The sequence below is a fragment of the Hibiscus syriacus genome, unplaced genomic scaffold, assembly GCF_006381635.1.
Source record: "Hibiscus syriacus cultivar Baekdansim isolate YM2019G1 unplaced genomic scaffold, ASM638163v2 tig00111098_pilon, whole genome shotgun sequence".
NCBI classification, from domain to species: Eukaryota; Viridiplantae; Streptophyta; class Magnoliopsida; order Malvales; family Malvaceae; genus Hibiscus; species Hibiscus syriacus.
In genome coordinates this window covers 514,393-532,138 of record NW_024062983.1, presented here as the reverse complement: position 1 = coordinate 532,138, position 17,746 = coordinate 514,393, and the positions used below count along the sequence as shown (strand labels likewise).

Genomic DNA, 17,746 nt, shown 5'->3' with positions numbered 1-17,746 from the left:
TTTTTATAATTATATGAATCTCTTTCCACAAATATGGCTAAAAAATCAAATTCATTTTTATCCATAAAGTATTCGAGCATCACTATCTAAACATGAATTCGTATTAAATAATGTAATACGTTGGATGTTTGGGCTGCAAAAAATATAAATTCAAAAATTCAAATTATCGAATATCCCAATCTTTATAAATCTAAATCTACTGAAACTAAGATGATCAAAGTTCGAATTGAAATAAGCATATATTTTAAATTTTAGTATTTAAATTTAAATATTATCTAAATCCACTGAAAACATATTAAATATCCACAATATTTAATCCTCAATTGAAATTGCCATTTATATTAGTACTTAGACATAAAGTATAAGTTTAGCTCTTATAATTTAGCCATGAGTCGTATTTTTGGGTTCATGTCAAAATTTTCAAATTTGAAAAGTATAAAAATTAAAATTGATCAAATTAAGAGTAGAGATAGAAAACCCTCAAATTGTGTATAGTATAGGGTCTAGTTATAGAATTCTACCAATGCGAAACATCATGGTGTATGATAATTATTGATTTATTACCAAAATAATATTAATAATTTTGCATGTCAAGAACAAGAATAAAATTTCACAATCCAACCTCCTCCTTTTTCTTTGTTCACCGAAATTCAAAGTTGAAAAAAAATACAATCAATTAATTTATATTAGCAAAGTCTTCACTTGTGTGCTGACTTTGAATCCATGGTATTAAATTGTCCATGGAATTTTATCTTCATGCAAGAACAAAAGCTGCAGAAGACAGAAAGCATAGGGCCCTTTTGACCAAAAAAAAAACAAAAACCCAGAGATTAATAATTGCAGCATCTCCCCATGTGGCGAGAAAAGCCATTGCTCAACACATTCCACTCCTTCAAAGATGAATGGAGCCCCCTTGTGTTCCCAGAAATGAACCTTAAATTCGGTATACCAAATGACATTATTATATATAATTTCCAAGATTTGACAACTTAAATAATTAGACTACATGCATGTGCTCTTCCCTTCTTTTGTTCTCCCAAGAACAAAACGACTTCTCTTTATCTCTTTTTTCACTCCAGAAAACACCATTCGTTCCTTTCTTTTCTGGTTTTTCTTCTTTTTTGCTTTTCTAGCACATGCTTTCTATATTATTGAATTAGGTACATGACTGTGTGTTTTCTTCCCATCATATATATTCCTTGAATTGAAAATCTAAAATATATAAAATCACCATATATTTTAGTTTGTTTCTATGTATTTTTCTATTGGAAATCTGTTTTCGCCCTCCAAAATTTTATAAGTTCAAATTCACTCTTAAAATTTTATAGGTTCAAGTTTACCCCCAACTTAAAATTCTGCCTCCGGGAAAGAATGTTGTATATATAAGTATTCATTGAACCCAAGAAATAGATGAACCTTTTTAATCAGTATTTTAACTGTAATAAGAAGCACAAAAATGTCACCTTCTGGTTTGTTAGATATCTCTTCTTCTGTAATTTAATAGCATGAACCGACAAAATAATGGTTAAAACTTGCTTGTAATTATGTAACCTAACAAATTAATTATAAACAACTATATATTTCTCGAGATTAAATAAAGAAAATAATAGTTGTTTTAGATATTTAATTTAATTAACAATATTCATATCTGAATGCAGTGTAAACCTAATAACTCCACCGACAAGATGGGGTCTGTTTGCTAGATTATCAAAATCACATCTATAATTAATCATTAACAAGCTTAAATCTTTTCACTGTGAAAACATTGCAACAACCATATAAGTTCAGCAACAACACTTACTTAATAATTGGGCTACCTTAAAAAATGTCTGAAAGAAAGCCTAACTGATAATCTGAATTATAAATGGGGTATTCAAGCTGTATAATATTGGATAACAATGCATATGCTTCTGTTTCCCCGGATGCAGGCCATTGCTTTTGGTCTTGTTTTAGGCTCTGCTTTGTTTTGTTTTTTAGCTACTTGTTGGTTGTATTTCTCTTTGTGTCTGGTTTATGCGGTCCAGGAGAGAAATACACAAAAAGAAACATAGCGATAATAATGTTGTATTCAATGGAAGACGTATAGCAGCTCAATCAGGTGGGGTTCATTTGGCTATACGAAGATTGTCACTTTAGGAATAGAATTTAGGAATTTAGAAGAGAAGAGAGGATCGAGAAGGAGTCTTTCATTCAATAGCAGCATAAAAACCTGATTTTGATTACAACCAAATCCCCTTGATGTAACATTGCAATTTCCCTATGCAAGAAGTAGATTCTGGAGCCATCTACTTTATCAAAACGGTCTTTGAGATCCTGCCAAACAAGCTCTGCACTAGATGCAAACACAATCCCCGCCGAGAGTTCTTTGTTTACTGAATTTAAGATCCACGAAAGCACCACAGCATTACACCTATCCCACTGTGAGAGCAGCGAAACCTCATAAACTTCACGAGCACCAGAACCGTCGATCATCCCCAACTTGTTCTTGGCTAACAGTGCTATCTTCATCGACCGACTACAGACGCTATAATTCTCCAAACCAACCAATTAATGAGATACGAGCATCATCTCCGGAGTATCAGGATGTAGATACAGCGGTGAATGAAATCAAGAGCCTCCATGACAAAGATCAAGAAAATGGACACAGAAAGACGAGAAGAAGAAAGAAGAAAATCCTAGAAATCGAGACAAAAAAGGGAAAAAGAAATCAGGGAAACACACAGACCCCTCAGGCAAAACAATCAGGCCAAAAACTAAGACGAAACAAAACGCGTGGGCTAAAAGGCAGCCTAATCCAAGATAAAGAACATTCGATATTGAAAATGGTAATATTTTTTTTAATATTTTTGATAGTGTATTACCTAAAATTTTATTTTTTTTATTAGAAATATTAATATTAAAAATATTTATTTTAGGTAGTAAAATTAATATTTCGGTAGAAAAAATTATATTTTAGGTAACGTTCTACCGAAAATATTAAAAAATTATTAATATTTCCGGTAACGATTTTTCTTATCCTTATATTAGGTTGTTGTACATCACTTATATATAGGGATGGCAAATGGGTGGGTCGGATGCAGATACCCAATCTCCATACTCACCTAATATTTTTCAATCCACCACCCGTCAATACCCATGATGGGTGCAAATTTTCAAATTCACACCCGCACACGCAGGTACATTCTCAAATCCATCCTCATACCCACTATCTACTAGTGACGTACCCGTCTAGACCCCCTGAAAGCAAACTTAAGTTATATATAAACAACAAACATAAAAAAATATGTTCATTAAGAAATAATAAAATAATCTAAAGGATTATCTGAGTTAAGTGTTAATATAAATCTTAAAATACATAAACACCATAATAAAAGACATAATTAAAGTTTAGAAACATAAATGACAAACACATAATGTTTTTGTTCTTTGACACAACATTTTAAAATTTCAGGTAATACTTGTGACATCTGATACTTTAATATTACAATCATCATTCTTTATTTCTTTCAATTGAGAGCGCTCTAATTTAAATTCACTACTACCTACATATATAATAGAAAGTGGGCAGGCGAGCGAATGCGGAGCGGATGCGGGGCGGGTAATATCTCAAACTCATTACCCGCCCACTACCCGCGACGGGTATCACTTTCTAAATCCACGCCCGCCCACTACCCGCTAAAATTATACCCATCCCCGCCCTAATTAGAATTAGTGCGATGCGGAATCCACGAAACTACCCGTTTACCATCTCTACTTATACAACTAATAATGTAAATAACCTACTAACATAACCGACTTATTGAACAAACTAACTAATAACCACTACCTAACCAACGTAACTACTAACCACGTCAACATTGATCAGGCCTGAGATGCTGGTTTTCAGCAAATTCTTGAAGTTGACAGTTTAGAAGCTCTTCGCATTCTTTGGAACGACTACAATGGTTATCACCTTCTTAAAGAGTATTTCTTGAACCTCCGTCATCGCCAATGGTTTATTAAAATTCAACATGCTCGTCGGGACGGAAACAAGGTCGCCGATACTTTAGCCAAGAGTGCTAGGGTTAACATCCTAGCTCCTATCATTTTTGCTGATCCTCCTCTTCAACATGACACTGTCGCTACTCATTAGTGGATCTAGCTTCCTGCTTTAGGGTTGATCTGAGCCGGTCTACTTTGTTTTTTAATTGTTTCTCTTATATTGGTATTATTAACTGCTGCTAGCTTACGCCCAAACTATCACTATTTGTATTTCTTACTTGCACAACTCACGCACAAACCATCACAGCTGTGCCACTGCAATTTAAAACAGTGCATGAGGCAAGCACGTTGGAAAAAAATGTTCCTAATGATTTCATGGAGGGGTGTTTCTCTTTCAAGTGTTAAGCTTCCACCTACGCCTTTTGGATACTGTCATGTTGTCAAGGGGAAGCAGCAAAGAAATTTCTTACCTTTTTGGAACTTTGTAACTTCCTGTCTTTAGGATTCCTCGAAACACTAAAACCGCAAAGAAAATTGGTTAAGGTTTCAAAATCACCATCTTTGGGCGCAAATGAATCATAATAGAATAGATTTGTCATGTGATCTTAGCAGCTAATTCAACATTAACCTTAAAGAGCTTAGGCTACAAGCTCAACCACACAGCTTTGTTTTTTTTTCTTGCAATTCTGCAGATGAATGATTCGTACAAAACGCGTTCTAAAGCAGTAACTAGCTACTTGGAATCCACACAAAAATCTTCAAACCAAAAAGTATATAACACTGATCTGGAGTGAAAGGAACATTAGGAAAAAAAACTTGTAATGTCTATGTATCTGATTGAGAAGTAAAGAGAATTTGCCAGGAAAGTTCCTCATGATTACTTGAATTTGAATTTTAGAAAATGGGGTGTTTTGTGTTTCTCTCTATAAAGGAGCACAAGGCAGAGTAACCTAGTCATCATGCAAAGTGGAGATATTAGAAAGAGGAAGAAGCAAAGTATAAGATGAGAACATGGACACTGAGGAAGTAAATAAATTTGAGGCATTGCCACTTCTGTCATTGAATCATGTCTCATTGTTGTCGATCGGTTTGGGATTCAATGCGGTTCTATGAACAAGTTTTGGGCTTTGTTCCCATCAAACGCCCTTCATCTTTCAAGTTCAATGGAGCTTGGTAAGCTTTCTGCTCTGCCCTTTCTTCAATAAATCCAGTTTTCAATGGAACAGGAAACTAAACAACTGATGTTATGCAGGTTGTATAATTACGGCATTGGGATACACTTAATCGAGAATCCATCGATCGAAGATTTCGACACTATCGCTGAACCACAACCGATTAATCCTAAAGATAATCACATATCATTCCAGGTATAGTATACGAATTCATGTTGAATCTTTCAGCAACTAAGCCTGCACCTGCAGCAATAACAAGTTTTCGGTTTTTGATGACAGTGTACAGATGTGACCTTGTCTTAAGGAGGCTGGAAGACATGGGAATGAAGTATGTCACGGCCTTGGTCGAAGAGGAAGGGAACAAGGTTGAGCAGGTGTTCTTCCACGATCCATGGTTACATGGTTGAGCTCTGCAACTGCGAGAACATTCCGATCGTTCCCCTTTCTTCATGCTCAATCAAGCCAAGGCTAAGCAGTTTCATCAAGTCTGCAACAACTAAGTGCGGATTCATGGAAAACGCGATGATGGAGAGCTTGAGCATGGAAATGCTCAACATGTCGTTTTGAAATTCCACCGGAGGAATGATAATTGTGAACAACTTTCACCTTCTTTTCTCTGCTATCCTATGCCTCAATTGTTTTCACAGGTCTTACAATAGTTTCCTGTCTTGGTTTGCATGAACAAGTTGGGTATTGGTTAAAGTATTTAATAAGTTTGTGGGATTGAGTGTTGTAATCCCTTTGTAATATATCTATTCCCTTTAAGCCTAAATGAGGCTTTTGATTGTATTAAAATTGAAAAAAAAAAACCCAACTGCTGCTTTGTTTTTGTTACAAAACAGAACTTGTTTCATTCTGTGAAACTGTCATCCTTCAAATGTCTTAGTTCAGTGCTTGTCTTAGTTCCTGCAAGTTTTTCCGGTTTTATTGTCAAAAAATGTACTTGATGCAACATTTTGTGCACCTACATTACACAAGTATATTCAGGGATAAAACTATAGTCTAAATTTTGTCTATACAACAAAGAGTTCTCTTATCCTTGCAAAATTGATCTGATGTCTGTCTGAAGGAACAATAAACCGATGTTCTCAGTGGCAGTGACGATGATAAGCAGACCTGGTCTCTGTTTGCTTAAATTTTACTAGGAAGCCTGAAGCCTGGGGAGACCTCATTTGTCCTTCTGTTAACTGCTCCATAGCTGGTCAACTTAATTCACTTCTCCATGAACTAGAATAGTTGTTTAGTAAAATTTTCAGAAGGCTTTCGTTGCTCATACCAGAAACAAAAGAATGTAATTCACTGCAAAGAACTGATCTCTAACCTGCCATTCTTTCTAAATTTAGTTATGTATGGGCAAACAAACTGATAACGATAACAGATAGGATGGAGGTCAACAGCACATGTCGAAGCAACTTCTGGACTTGTAAGACTCTCCATTACAGGATAAGATATGATCAAATTCGTTATAACAGAAAACAAGGAGAAAACAAAAAGATTCTTATAATGATGGAAAGATCAGTAGGCTGCTCTTCCAGTTAAATTTTCAGTGCAAGTAGCTTTTGAAAGATATGGACGAGCTAATAGACGTAACCCTTGACAAACATTCCTTGCTTGGCTTCCTCCGATTCTCCCTCGCCTGTGTACTTTCCGAGTTGAGCAAGAGAGTTGGCATTTGCCCGGATGAGCAGCGCTTCCTGAGCCGCCTTCACATTCTCAGGTCTGCCTCCCCACGTCTTCAGGCATGTATTTTGAAGGGCTCTTGCATAGGAGAATGACACATGCCACGGGTTTGGAGTTTGGTTCATGGCATTCAAGTTCAAGGTAGCCTCAACTTCAGACTGCCCACCAGACAAAAACTGCCATAAAACAAAACCAATTAAGCATTAGCTTCTAAGTTTCCACTAAGCATGTCAAAACCTGAGTTTTATTACCAATTACCATGATTCCGGGAACAGCCGGAGGGATTCTTTGGCGGAGGAGGCTGAGGGTGTAATCAGCAACTTGTTGAGGAGTAGCCTTGTCCTTGCACTCCGCACCAGGAGTGGCCATGCTTGGCTTGAGGAGGATACCTTCAAACAACACATTGTTCTGGGCAAGGTAGAAGAAAACCTCAGCCCATACCTTTTTGGCTACTTCAAACGTCCTCCCGATTCCGTGTTCACCATCAAGCAAAATCTCTGGCTCGACGATTGGAACCAGTCCATTGTCCTGCATGACCAAACATCCAAAAGATTATCTAATGCAACAGAAATTGCAGTTGAGACTGTTTAGTGATAAAACTCAAGTTCATCTTACCTGAGAGATGGCAGCATAGCGAGCAAGACCCCATGCTGCTTCCTTGACAGCAAGTTCAGATGGTCCATTGGGAATGCTTACCACAGTACGCCTATAAAAACAGAATGAATGAATTATGTAAGTACATAATCCTTATATCACTTGGCTGTATGGATAGCACAAGGGAAATGCGAATGGGAAACTGAAAAATATCCGAAGGGCCAAAAGGATAAAATCTTACCATTTTGCAAAACGAGCTCCTTGTTCGTAGTATGCAGCCGAACGTGGAGCGAGGCCGTCAAGACCTTGGCACCATGACTCGTTGTTTGAGCCAGCCAGTGGAACAAGACCCTGTAGCATTCATACTCTCAAGCTCTAAGTAACAGATACTTCATACAACTTAGAATTAAAAACAGAGAAGAGATGTTCCTCCACAAATGGGGCATGAGGCTTACCTTGTCGACCTTGATACCGGGGACTATGTTCTGCTCAACAAGAACGTCAACCATCTTCTTGCCATCAATCGTGGTTTGGTAGAGGGTTTCCTCAAAGAGGATGGCACCAGAGATGTACTTGCCGAGGCCAGGAGCCGAAACAAGCAATGTCCTATAGGCTTGACGGTTCGCCTCTGTGTTTTCTAGCCCAATCGAAGCCAAACGTTTCCCGCAGGTAGCGTTGGACTCATCCATGGCTAAAATTCCACGGCCCGGAGAAGCAATAGATTTCTACAAACACCCAACAACCGGTAAAATCATTGTTTCGAGACAATCTCATCGGCATATATTTTAAGCATGTTGTGGAAGGTATTACTTATTAGAATTATATAACACTTACTGCAGTCTTGACGAGCTCATCGGCATATGAGCTAGCACGCACGGTGAGTCCAGACGGTGCAACAGGGTGGCACCTCACAACAGAAGCCGAAGGTTGGCGAAGGGTCTGACCCTTAACCCAGTCAGACTTGTCTATAATAGGTGAAGTCGTGAGGAGAGATGCAGAGGCCATTGTTTGTATTTTCAATGCTTTATCTTGTCTCTCAGTTCAAGCTTTTCCGGCACAACGTTTAGGCTTCAATTCTACAAATTATAGTTCCTAGCACTTGCCAAGAGATATCTTGTTTGAGGCTGTTATACGTAGGCCAATCATCAACCGACATGAGGGATGCTTACGTGGCAACTTGGTACGGCATAGGTGTGACTGATATAAGGTCGGGGATTTGAATGCATATATTGTGGAAATCTTATCTTGAAATAAATAGGTTGAATTTTCTTAAATTTGTAAAACCAAAACCAATGCTAAACTCGCCCAAAAGGCAACATGTAGACGTAAATTCGACTACCCTAAAGTGTCGTTAACATGGGAATATTTATATTTTCCTCCAAATGAAGCAATAAATTAACTTCCTGCTCGGAACAAGTTTGATGCATTCATTCTCTTTCTAATAAGAAATCAAGTATTAATACATTCTCCTGATTACAATACATGCCGATCGGAAGCGAAGATGAACATATATAAATGGCAGTCTAAAGTGATAACTGTCCCTTTGTTTCGTGTACGTATCCTGTATGCAACAAAAATACTCATCGTATTTCAATGCAAGAGGTGTCCTAGAGTTAACTTAAGGCATCGACCAGTAGCCACTAATTCTGCAGCCATAAGACAAGGTGCAAACTTTTCTAACAAGGACAGTACTTGAAAGAAATGAAATAGAATGATGCAATAGAATCAATGTTAGCCTCATTGAACACCTCAAGTTGCAGAAGTGAGCTTATGACCAAGCAATTCTGTCGTAACATCAACGGCCCCGTAGTCAAGATATCTGGCTGTATGCCTATGGAAAATGCTACAAAATAAATAAAGAAGCAGACGCCTTCAATTGTGGAGGAGAAAATCTCCTTCAGAGGAATATAGGAATCATTGCAGTTCAAATGATGTCACATTTTTTCTAATTTCCATCCCCGCAAACAAATTCTCTGAGCATTTAAAAAGAGGAGAGATGCAGAAAGATTCCATGACGATTTAGAGTCATAGTCGCAATTACAGGGAATAGAACAAGGGAAAGAAAACCTCATGTAAGAAACCAAAGTTCAGAAAATCAACAGCCTGTCTTTACTTTGAACTGGTTTTACATCTTTTACCAGACAACAAAAGTAATTTATCCACAAATCTTTTTTTTTTCTAGCAAACTGTGCTCTTGGTCATACGTTCAGCACAATTAACATTAATGTCCAAAGTAGAAATATGACAGCTCTCATAAGCTAATATAACATGATCAAGGAGCTAACACCAAGAAAATCTGTGGTTATCCACTACTTCAAAATTGGGAGTCTATAATAAGAAACCTGATGCTCTAGCACTACTTAAGATATGTGGAAGAAACCCAAAGTAGCACATAGGTTATCAATGATGTCAACACTTCAAAACTCCTCGGACCCTTAAGAATAGGAATAGGAATAGGTGGAATCACAGATACCATCAAGAAGGTTCCCATCAACCAGGAGAATATAAAAGCTCCAGCCCTGCAGTGCAGAAATAAATTGATTACAAAAGCCTGTTAATGTTGTTACAATTCAGGGTTTACCAGCAAAGGAGTTCCAAAAGAAAAACGATTAAAAGAGGGATATCATAAGGAATAGAATGAAGTAGGGTGCTAATTATTCATCATATAGTTTGGAAGGATCTGGTTAGGAACATTCATCTTCTTGACAAGTAGTATATGTAATGGCTGATAAAAGAAACAGGATTATATGAAGACTAAAAATGAAAATCTAAGAGGAAATGCCTTAGAAAGAGATATCAGGGATCCCGTATCATATTTAGGTTAACAGTGGAAATGTCATCACATACCCATAAAGTAGAGCTCGGATTTTGCTCTTCAATCGATCATGTATGAAGTAGAAGGTAGCTAACAATGATATAGCTACTTGAAGGGTTGGGCCTTCTTCAGTTGGGAAGAGAACAGTGAGAACCCCAAGCACTAAAATGCTAATGATGTTTTTACAATGACCTTGGTGGCTGGAGTTTGGAATCTGCTTGTCACGGCCTGTACAACCCGGGATTGTTTGACTTCCCGGACCTTTTTCTTTATGTCAATTTTTGGGTTCCTCCTTTCATAGAACTTCTGCATAATTATTTTGTCATGGGCTGCTTCAATTGCATCCACACTAGGTTTATGCCCCCCATATCTACTAATAAGGAAGTTCCGTGCACCTTGAATTTCATCCTCAGAAGCCTCCTTGCTTATTCCTAGCCGTTTGTATGGGTCCCGAACATTAATTCTAGGAAATATAGCTGATCCTGCAAAGGCAGTTAATGAATAAATTCGATAAGGTAATGCTTTTGACAACACATAAGAAAGCTCAGTAAAATAATTCTCCACAAGCACACTTCAGTGAAACAATTCTCCATAAGCAAGCTGAAATTTATAGGCTCCTGGTAAATGCACATCACAGGTGCATCCAAGCTCATTAAGAAACCAACAATGTCAAGGTTAAACTAGCTCCATGCCCAATGAATATACGCAATGCTGAAGCTAAGCATATGGTATTTCCAAATTACAAAGAACTTTCAATCTTGAATCCAAAATCAGATATCAGTGACTAATTGAATATCATATGCTCACAAAGACCATTTGCCTTCAATAACTCCAAAGAAACAACAAATGAACATCAATGCAACACAGTTGTTAGTTTAAACTTTACAAATGTGCAGCATCTCTTCAAGGAAAAATTAATAAAGCAAGAAGGTTTTTCTAATTGCTTCAACTTGCAACAAAAACACCTTAAAATAGCACGAATGCATATTCAAAGCTAATCAAAACAATAATATCCCCCCACCCACCCACCCAACCCCAAAATAAAAGCTCTACAGCCCTTGTAACGAATATTACCACCCGATTCACTAGCCGAATCACCATAGGAAGCATCCATTGCACATTTGACCAAATGAGTTTTCTGCATCTTCCACCTTCTGATAGAAGCTGTCCACCTATTCCTGCACCATAACAGGAAAAAGACCACAGTATCATGTAACCAAACTTTAGTTTACTAATTCATGTTACCAGAGCTCTACCTTGCAAGACGAAGATTTCCAAATTTCTCATTTGGTTTGCCAGCAGTCGGAATAGCGAAAACTTGCCTGCATACTACCAACCCTTGATTGTTGTCAGGTAGCCGAAGACAACATCTTGAGGGACATCCGGTCAGCCCAGAGACGCTCATTTTTTAATACCTCAATCGGCTTTTGTCAAAGAAAAATTCTCAATAAGCTACATTAGATGGCAATTTAAATTGAATAAAGAATAAAACAAAACTTAACATTGCCTATTTTATTTCCTCTGTAAATAAAAAGTACCCCATTACATTGAATCTAATATGAATTCATTCATTTATCGTCCTTGAAAACGTCTCAATAGAAAATTTTGTTTCATTTTCTTGTAACCCTATCCATGGGGTAGCTTGAAAACCGCTAAGAATAAACAATCAAAACGCTAATCGGAAACACACCCTTATCAACTCAACAACAATTCAGCTAAAAGCGCAGGAAAGTCTGCAACTTCACTTTCAACAATTAAAAGCGGCTGGAAAGCAATTAACTTTTTCCACAAAAATTGGGAGAACTTAAGGGCCAAATAAATGTAAGAATGGTTACCAGATTATTCAGTGTTAACCAGTGGGCATTCAGAGGCTACAATATAAATGCGTGAATGATACTGGTGAGAAAAACCTACCTTTCTCGAGATTACTGAAATACAAAGTCCGGTCGAGCTAGAACGTGTTGCAATAGATAGGGAAATACTGTGGGAAGCTTGGGGAAATAACTAAAACCCTACTTCCCAACTCCACCCTCGAAAAATGACAAAATAATTAGGTATATAAATAAAATTTTAAAACAATCACAATCCTCTATATTCTAGTTGGTTAGGATACTTGTCTTTCACTCAATAGACCCGAGTTCAAGTCCGGGCAACGGAAGTTAATTTTTTTTATTTTTCTTTTGCTCCTACTAAGATATGGCACAATGAAAATGAAGTTCTACTTTTATATTTTTGCCTCACAAGAAGATGCAATGGTTTCTACATTGCTAATCTGTAAAGGTAATGGTCATTGGAGACCAGATGGATTTGCCCATATCTCACTTCAGAAACTTCACTCCGTGGCAGTGCACTTCTAGGACAGGACAGCAATACACAAGAAAGATGCTGCAGACAGAAAATTAGCTTAATAACCTGAAATTGATCTAATGTTTTTTCTGCTTATTTTTTCTTTCAGTCATAGCAATAGTAGTTTCCACCTAAAAAAACAGCAAATACCAGTACGCTCTCAAATGTTTGATAGAAGATCCGTATTAAAACTTCCGTTGCCGGGACTTAAACCCGGTTCTCTTGGGTGAGAGCCGGGTATCCTACTCCTAACCAACTATTGTTGCTTCTTTTCATTAGTACTTACAACTCTATGATTTAATAGAAGACTTTTAAACCATAGAGTCAACACCTAACATCTCTCGACCATGAAGATGATATCTCATGCATCGGGGCCCATCCTTTTGGGATTCTCTCAGAAAAGGTAGGCTAATATACAGCTAATATACGGTATTATCGGATACATTATAATATATTTAACAAAATGGGTTCAGCGCTACCGGAAATATTGAGTAATAATAATGTAGTAGGTCTAAATCATGAAGAAATATTAAAAAATTTAGCAACCGACAAACTTAGTTTGTCGGTTTGTGTCGATACAAATGAAAAATGTATCGATATATAACAATATAAAAAGTAAATATATGACAAAATCGGTCTCAAAATGACAAAACCGGTAAAACGCTACCGGATATGTTGAAAGTGTCAATAATTTAATATAAGTATCGACACTTTCTGAATTTAAAAGAGAAGAAGTTATAGCGCCTAAAAAGTGTCGAAACTTTATGAAAATGTATCGATCCATAACAATATAACAGCTAAAAATATGACAAAACCGGTCTCAAAATGATAAAACAGGTAAATAACTACCGGATATGTTGAAAGTGTCGATACTTTAATATAATTATCGACACTTTCTGAATTTAAAAGAGAAGAAGTTATAGCGCCTATAAAGTGTCGATATTTTAAAAAAAATGTATTGATCCATAACAATATAACAACTAAAAATATGACAAAATCGGTCTCAAAATGATAAAACCGGTAAAACGATATCGGATATGTTGAAAGTGTCGATAATTTAATATAAGTATCGACACTTTCTGAATTTAAAAGAGAAGAAGTTATAGCGCCTAAAACGTATCGACACTTTATGCAAATGTATCGATCCATAACAATATAACAGCCTAAAATATGACAAAATCAGTCTCAAAATGACAAAACAGGTAAATAACTACCAGATATGTTGAAAGTGTCGATACTTTAATATAAGTATCGACACTTTTAGAATTTAAAAGAGAAGAAGTTATAGCTCCTATAAAGTGTCAATACTTTATCGATCCATAACAATATAACAGGTAAAAATATGACAAAACATGTCTAAAAATGACAAAACCGGTAAAACGATACCGGATATGTTGAAAGTGTCGATAATTTAATATAAGTATCGACACTTTTGGAATTTAAAAGAGAAGAAGTTATAGCACTTATAAAGTGTCGATACTTTAAAAAAATGTATCGATCCGTAACAATATAACATGTAAAAATATGACAAAACCGGTAAAAAGATAACGGATATGTTGAAAGTGTCGATAATTAAATATAAGTATCGACACTTTTGGAATTTAAAAGAGAAGAAGTTATAGCACCTACAAAGTGTCGATTTATAACAATATAATAAGTAGGACAAAACATGTCTAAAAATGACAAAACCGGTAAAACGATACCAGATATGTTGAAAGTGTCGATAATTTAATATAAGTATAGACACTTTTGGAATTTAAAAGAGAAGAAGTTATAGCGCCTATAAAGTGTCAATACTTTAAAAAAATGTATCGATCCGTAACAATATAACAGGTAAAAATATGACAAAATCGGTAAAAGATACCGGATATGTTGAAAGTGTCGATAATTTAATATAAGTATCGACACTTTTGGAATTTAAAAGAGAAGTTATAGCACCTACAAAATGTCGATACTTTTAAAAATGTATCGATCCATAGTAATATAACAGGTAAAATATGACAAAACCGGTCTAAAATGATAAAATCGGTAAAGCGCTACCAGATATGTTGAAAGTGTCGATACTTTAATAAGTACGCGTAATAAATTATCGATACTTTCAAAGAAATAGGTAAATATCCTATCGAAAGTATCGACATTTGACATAAAAGTATCGACACTTAGGTAGTTGTATCGATTAAATATAAATAACATATCCGGTGTAAAAATAAAGACATAACTAAATTTCCTCTGAAAATAGATAGAGTTTTTGAAATCGAAGCATAATTGTTGTTGCATTTCAGAAGGCGTTTCTCCGGCGAAGTTTTGTTTGTTTGTTATTGCAATCGAATTGAAAGGTACGTTGTTGAAATCCTAGTTTTTTATTATTACAGTAATCGAAAATATGGTTTTTATGTGTTATTGTTTGGGGTTTTCGAAGTAAAGAAGCATTTGGGACCGATATCGATACTTTTATTTAATATTATATGAAAAAATGATATTATATGTTGTATAAATGTGCCGACACTTGTTGTAGTGGACATTCAAATTCTTTTGAAGACCAACTATTTTACCACAAAGAATGGTTATTGATTTTTGTATATTGAATAAAGTGTATGTAAGCAGTATTTGATTTGATTTGCGCAAACTGATGTATGAAGGAAAAATGAAGTTAATAGGTGGAAAGTAACCAAAAGGTGGATATATGTACTTCTAGTAAGTATCAATGTATTTATGTTATTATTGTTGAAATGGTAATTTGATTAAAGTATTTAAAAACTTTAAATTGATTACAAATTTTAAATGTTGACAATATGGCCGAATGCAAAAGGATGAAGGAAAATGGCACACACAACGGTTCGGTATGTAAAATGAAATTGACATTAAGTATTATTTAGCGTTAATGTATTGATTAAGAAATGTTTATGCTTAATATTAGGTGACATAAGATGTGAGGTCGAAATGGAATTCGATGAGTGATGCTGAAAAGGAACCTTACATCACACAGTCAAGGAATGATAGTAAAGAATACAAAGAACGGATAAAAGCACATGAAAAGAAGGTATTCATTAAACATGTAAATACGTTGATACAAGATATATATGAACAATAACATTATATATTGTTAAAATATGTATGAAGTGTCGACAAGATGAAGCATAAAAAGGGTGAATTCATTAATTGAACACCTTAAAGAGAATGATCAGTTAAATGTGTTGGGGGGAAATGGGGTTTGGATCGTTGATAGGAGTAGGGGATCGACCAATTTGGAGGGAATTATGTCGATCCTTGATGGAGAAATTTGATGTCAAACAATGTATTGCTAAATATGGTGATTATTCATTCTCTCTGGGGGTATCGACTGCTGCAGCTGTCTTGGGGTACAAAACAAAGGCAAAAATGTTGTAGAAGTTTGTAGGAGTAAGAACTGGAAAGCACTTGCCTCCAAATATGGTTTGAATCAGAAGGTGGCATATGCTGAAGTTGAAGAGGATATCAAAAGTGGATCTTACGGGGGGATGACCTGAAAGCTCGAGTTCTATTGTACCTTGTCGGGATATTTCTTTGTCCAACGGGTGATACGTCAACGAAAAAGGACAATATGAAGCTCATTTGCGATGAAGGCTTGAAGGGTGAATTCAATTGGGCTGAATATGTCCATTCGAGATTGATTGAATCAATAATCACCTTTCAAAAGGGCAGCCAGAGATACCTCAAAGGGTGCATAGCAATCTTAGAGGTAACTGAGTTGAAGAATGTTTTTGTTTTTTATATAAAATGATAGTATAGTTATTATATAAAATGATAACTTTTATTATAAATGCAGGTTGCACTGTTTGATTTTTGGTCGGGCTGTGATAGTTTGCCGACTTATGAAAGAAACGGAGTGGCATGCATCCGTGCATGGGGAAAGGAAGAGATGGTTAGAGTGATGGCGAAGTTGAAGTTGGATAGACCGAGGAAGCTAGAAATGGTAATAAATGTAATTAAATAATATTAAGAATATAATCAATGTCTTAATACAAATTTAATTTTGAAGGTTATTGTCAATGAGGTAGAGGAGGCAGTGGAGAAGGAAGAATAGATATTAAAAAAGAGTAAATTCGACATTTTGATGTCTAAATTGGTTGATATTAAAAAATCCTTTTTATATTCAAACACAATCAAGACTCGAAGAGACATTTGAGAGACATAAGGGAAGTGGAAGGAAAGGTATATGTAGTGGTGAATGAAGTTGAGGTATTGAGGGAACTTAATCTGTTGACGGGTGGAAAATTGATGTATTTGTCAAGGAGGTTGTGGAATTGAGGAGTGAACTTACGGGGGTGAAGGAGGTGGTTGGGAAAAACTTGGATGAAGGGGGAAATGAAGGTGAAATGAAAGAGATGAAGAGCTATGTAGAGCAAAAGATGAACTGAAAAAATTTGAAGAATAGAAGATGGAGGAAGAAGAAAAGATGGAGGAAATGGGGAGAAAGGATGTCACTAACATCTATACACCGGAGAGTGTCAGAGATGTAGATTTGGATTCGGAATGTCCTGCACCCCATAAGAAGAAACAGAAGGTAAGTTGAATAAAAGAAAACTTAATTTGATTTTTATCATGTTGTTGTGACAAAAATTTGTATGCAAAACTGTAAGTTGAAAAAGCAGTTATTCCAAGCGGAATTGAACCGGTCGAAGCTGCAATTTGTGATTATTTATAGAATAGTGGGTTAGAATCGGGGTAAGTTAAATATATTGCTTTGTGAGAGATATTTAAATATTTCATGACAATATAATCCTAATGATTCATATATATTCTGTAATCTCAATAGGAAATCAATACGCTAGTGTATCCGACGTTGCAACGTTGAAGCCTAGTGAATGGGTTGGCGGTGGTAAGTAGAAATCGATTAAAAGTTAAAACCTATTGAATATATTCTGATTGTAATTAATTTGTTAGGTTATTGATTTGCTCGCCTAGACAGTATGCTACGCTATTCTAAAAAATCAGGTTGGATGATTGGCTACATTTCATACCACTTAACGGTGAGTTAAATTAATAAATGTTGAAAAGTAATGTTATAAACGGTAAATTAATAATTATTGTCACGTAATTGCAGAAACAGGTGTTGGACAACATCTGTAATATTGAGGGTATTGCGAGTTTTTGGGGTGCCATGTTGCATAACTATGTG

At 35.9% G+C, this 17,746-nt stretch overlaps 1 protein-coding gene and 2 pseudogenes across 1 annotated transcript; 1 reads left to right on the top strand and 2 right to left on the bottom strand.

Moving 5' to 3' along the window:
* The first annotated feature begins 4,941 nt into the window (after nt 1-4,941).
* On the top strand, nt 4,942-5,953 carry LOC120153096 (annotated as a pseudogene).
* Nucleotides 5,954-6,630: 677 nt separating this feature from the next.
* On the bottom strand, nt 6,631-8,478 carry LOC120153149 (fructose-bisphosphate aldolase 1, chloroplastic-like). The gene is made up of 6 exons (XM_039165148.1): nt 8,262-8,478; nt 7,883-8,152; nt 7,669-7,778; nt 7,449-7,539; nt 7,092-7,361; nt 6,631-7,009 (listed from the first exon to the last, which is right to left on the bottom strand). The coding sequence occupies exons 1-6, from the start codon at nt 8,430-8,432 to the stop codon at nt 6,731-6,733; spliced, it is 1,191 nt and encodes a 396-aa protein (XP_039021079.1). The 5' UTR covers nt 8,433-8,478; the 3' UTR covers nt 6,631-6,730.
* Nucleotides 8,479-9,513: 1,035 nt separating this feature from the next.
* LOC120153150 lies at nt 9,514-12,225 on the bottom strand (annotated as a pseudogene).
* Nucleotides 12,226-17,746: the final 5,521 nt, after the last annotated feature.

Coding starts and splice junctions, on each gene's coding strand:
- LOC120153149 (XM_039165148.1), bottom strand. CDS start 8,432: ATGGCCTCTGCATCTCTCCTCACGACTTCACCTATTATAGACAAGTCT. Junction 8,153..8,261: donor ATGAGCTCGTCAAGACTGCA/GTAAGTGTTATA, acceptor GGGTGTTTGTAG/AAATCTATTGCTTCTCCGGG. Junction 7,540..7,668: donor GGAGCTCGTTTTGCAAAATG/GTAAGATTTTAT, acceptor CTGTTTTTATAG/GCGTACTGTGGTAAGCATTC.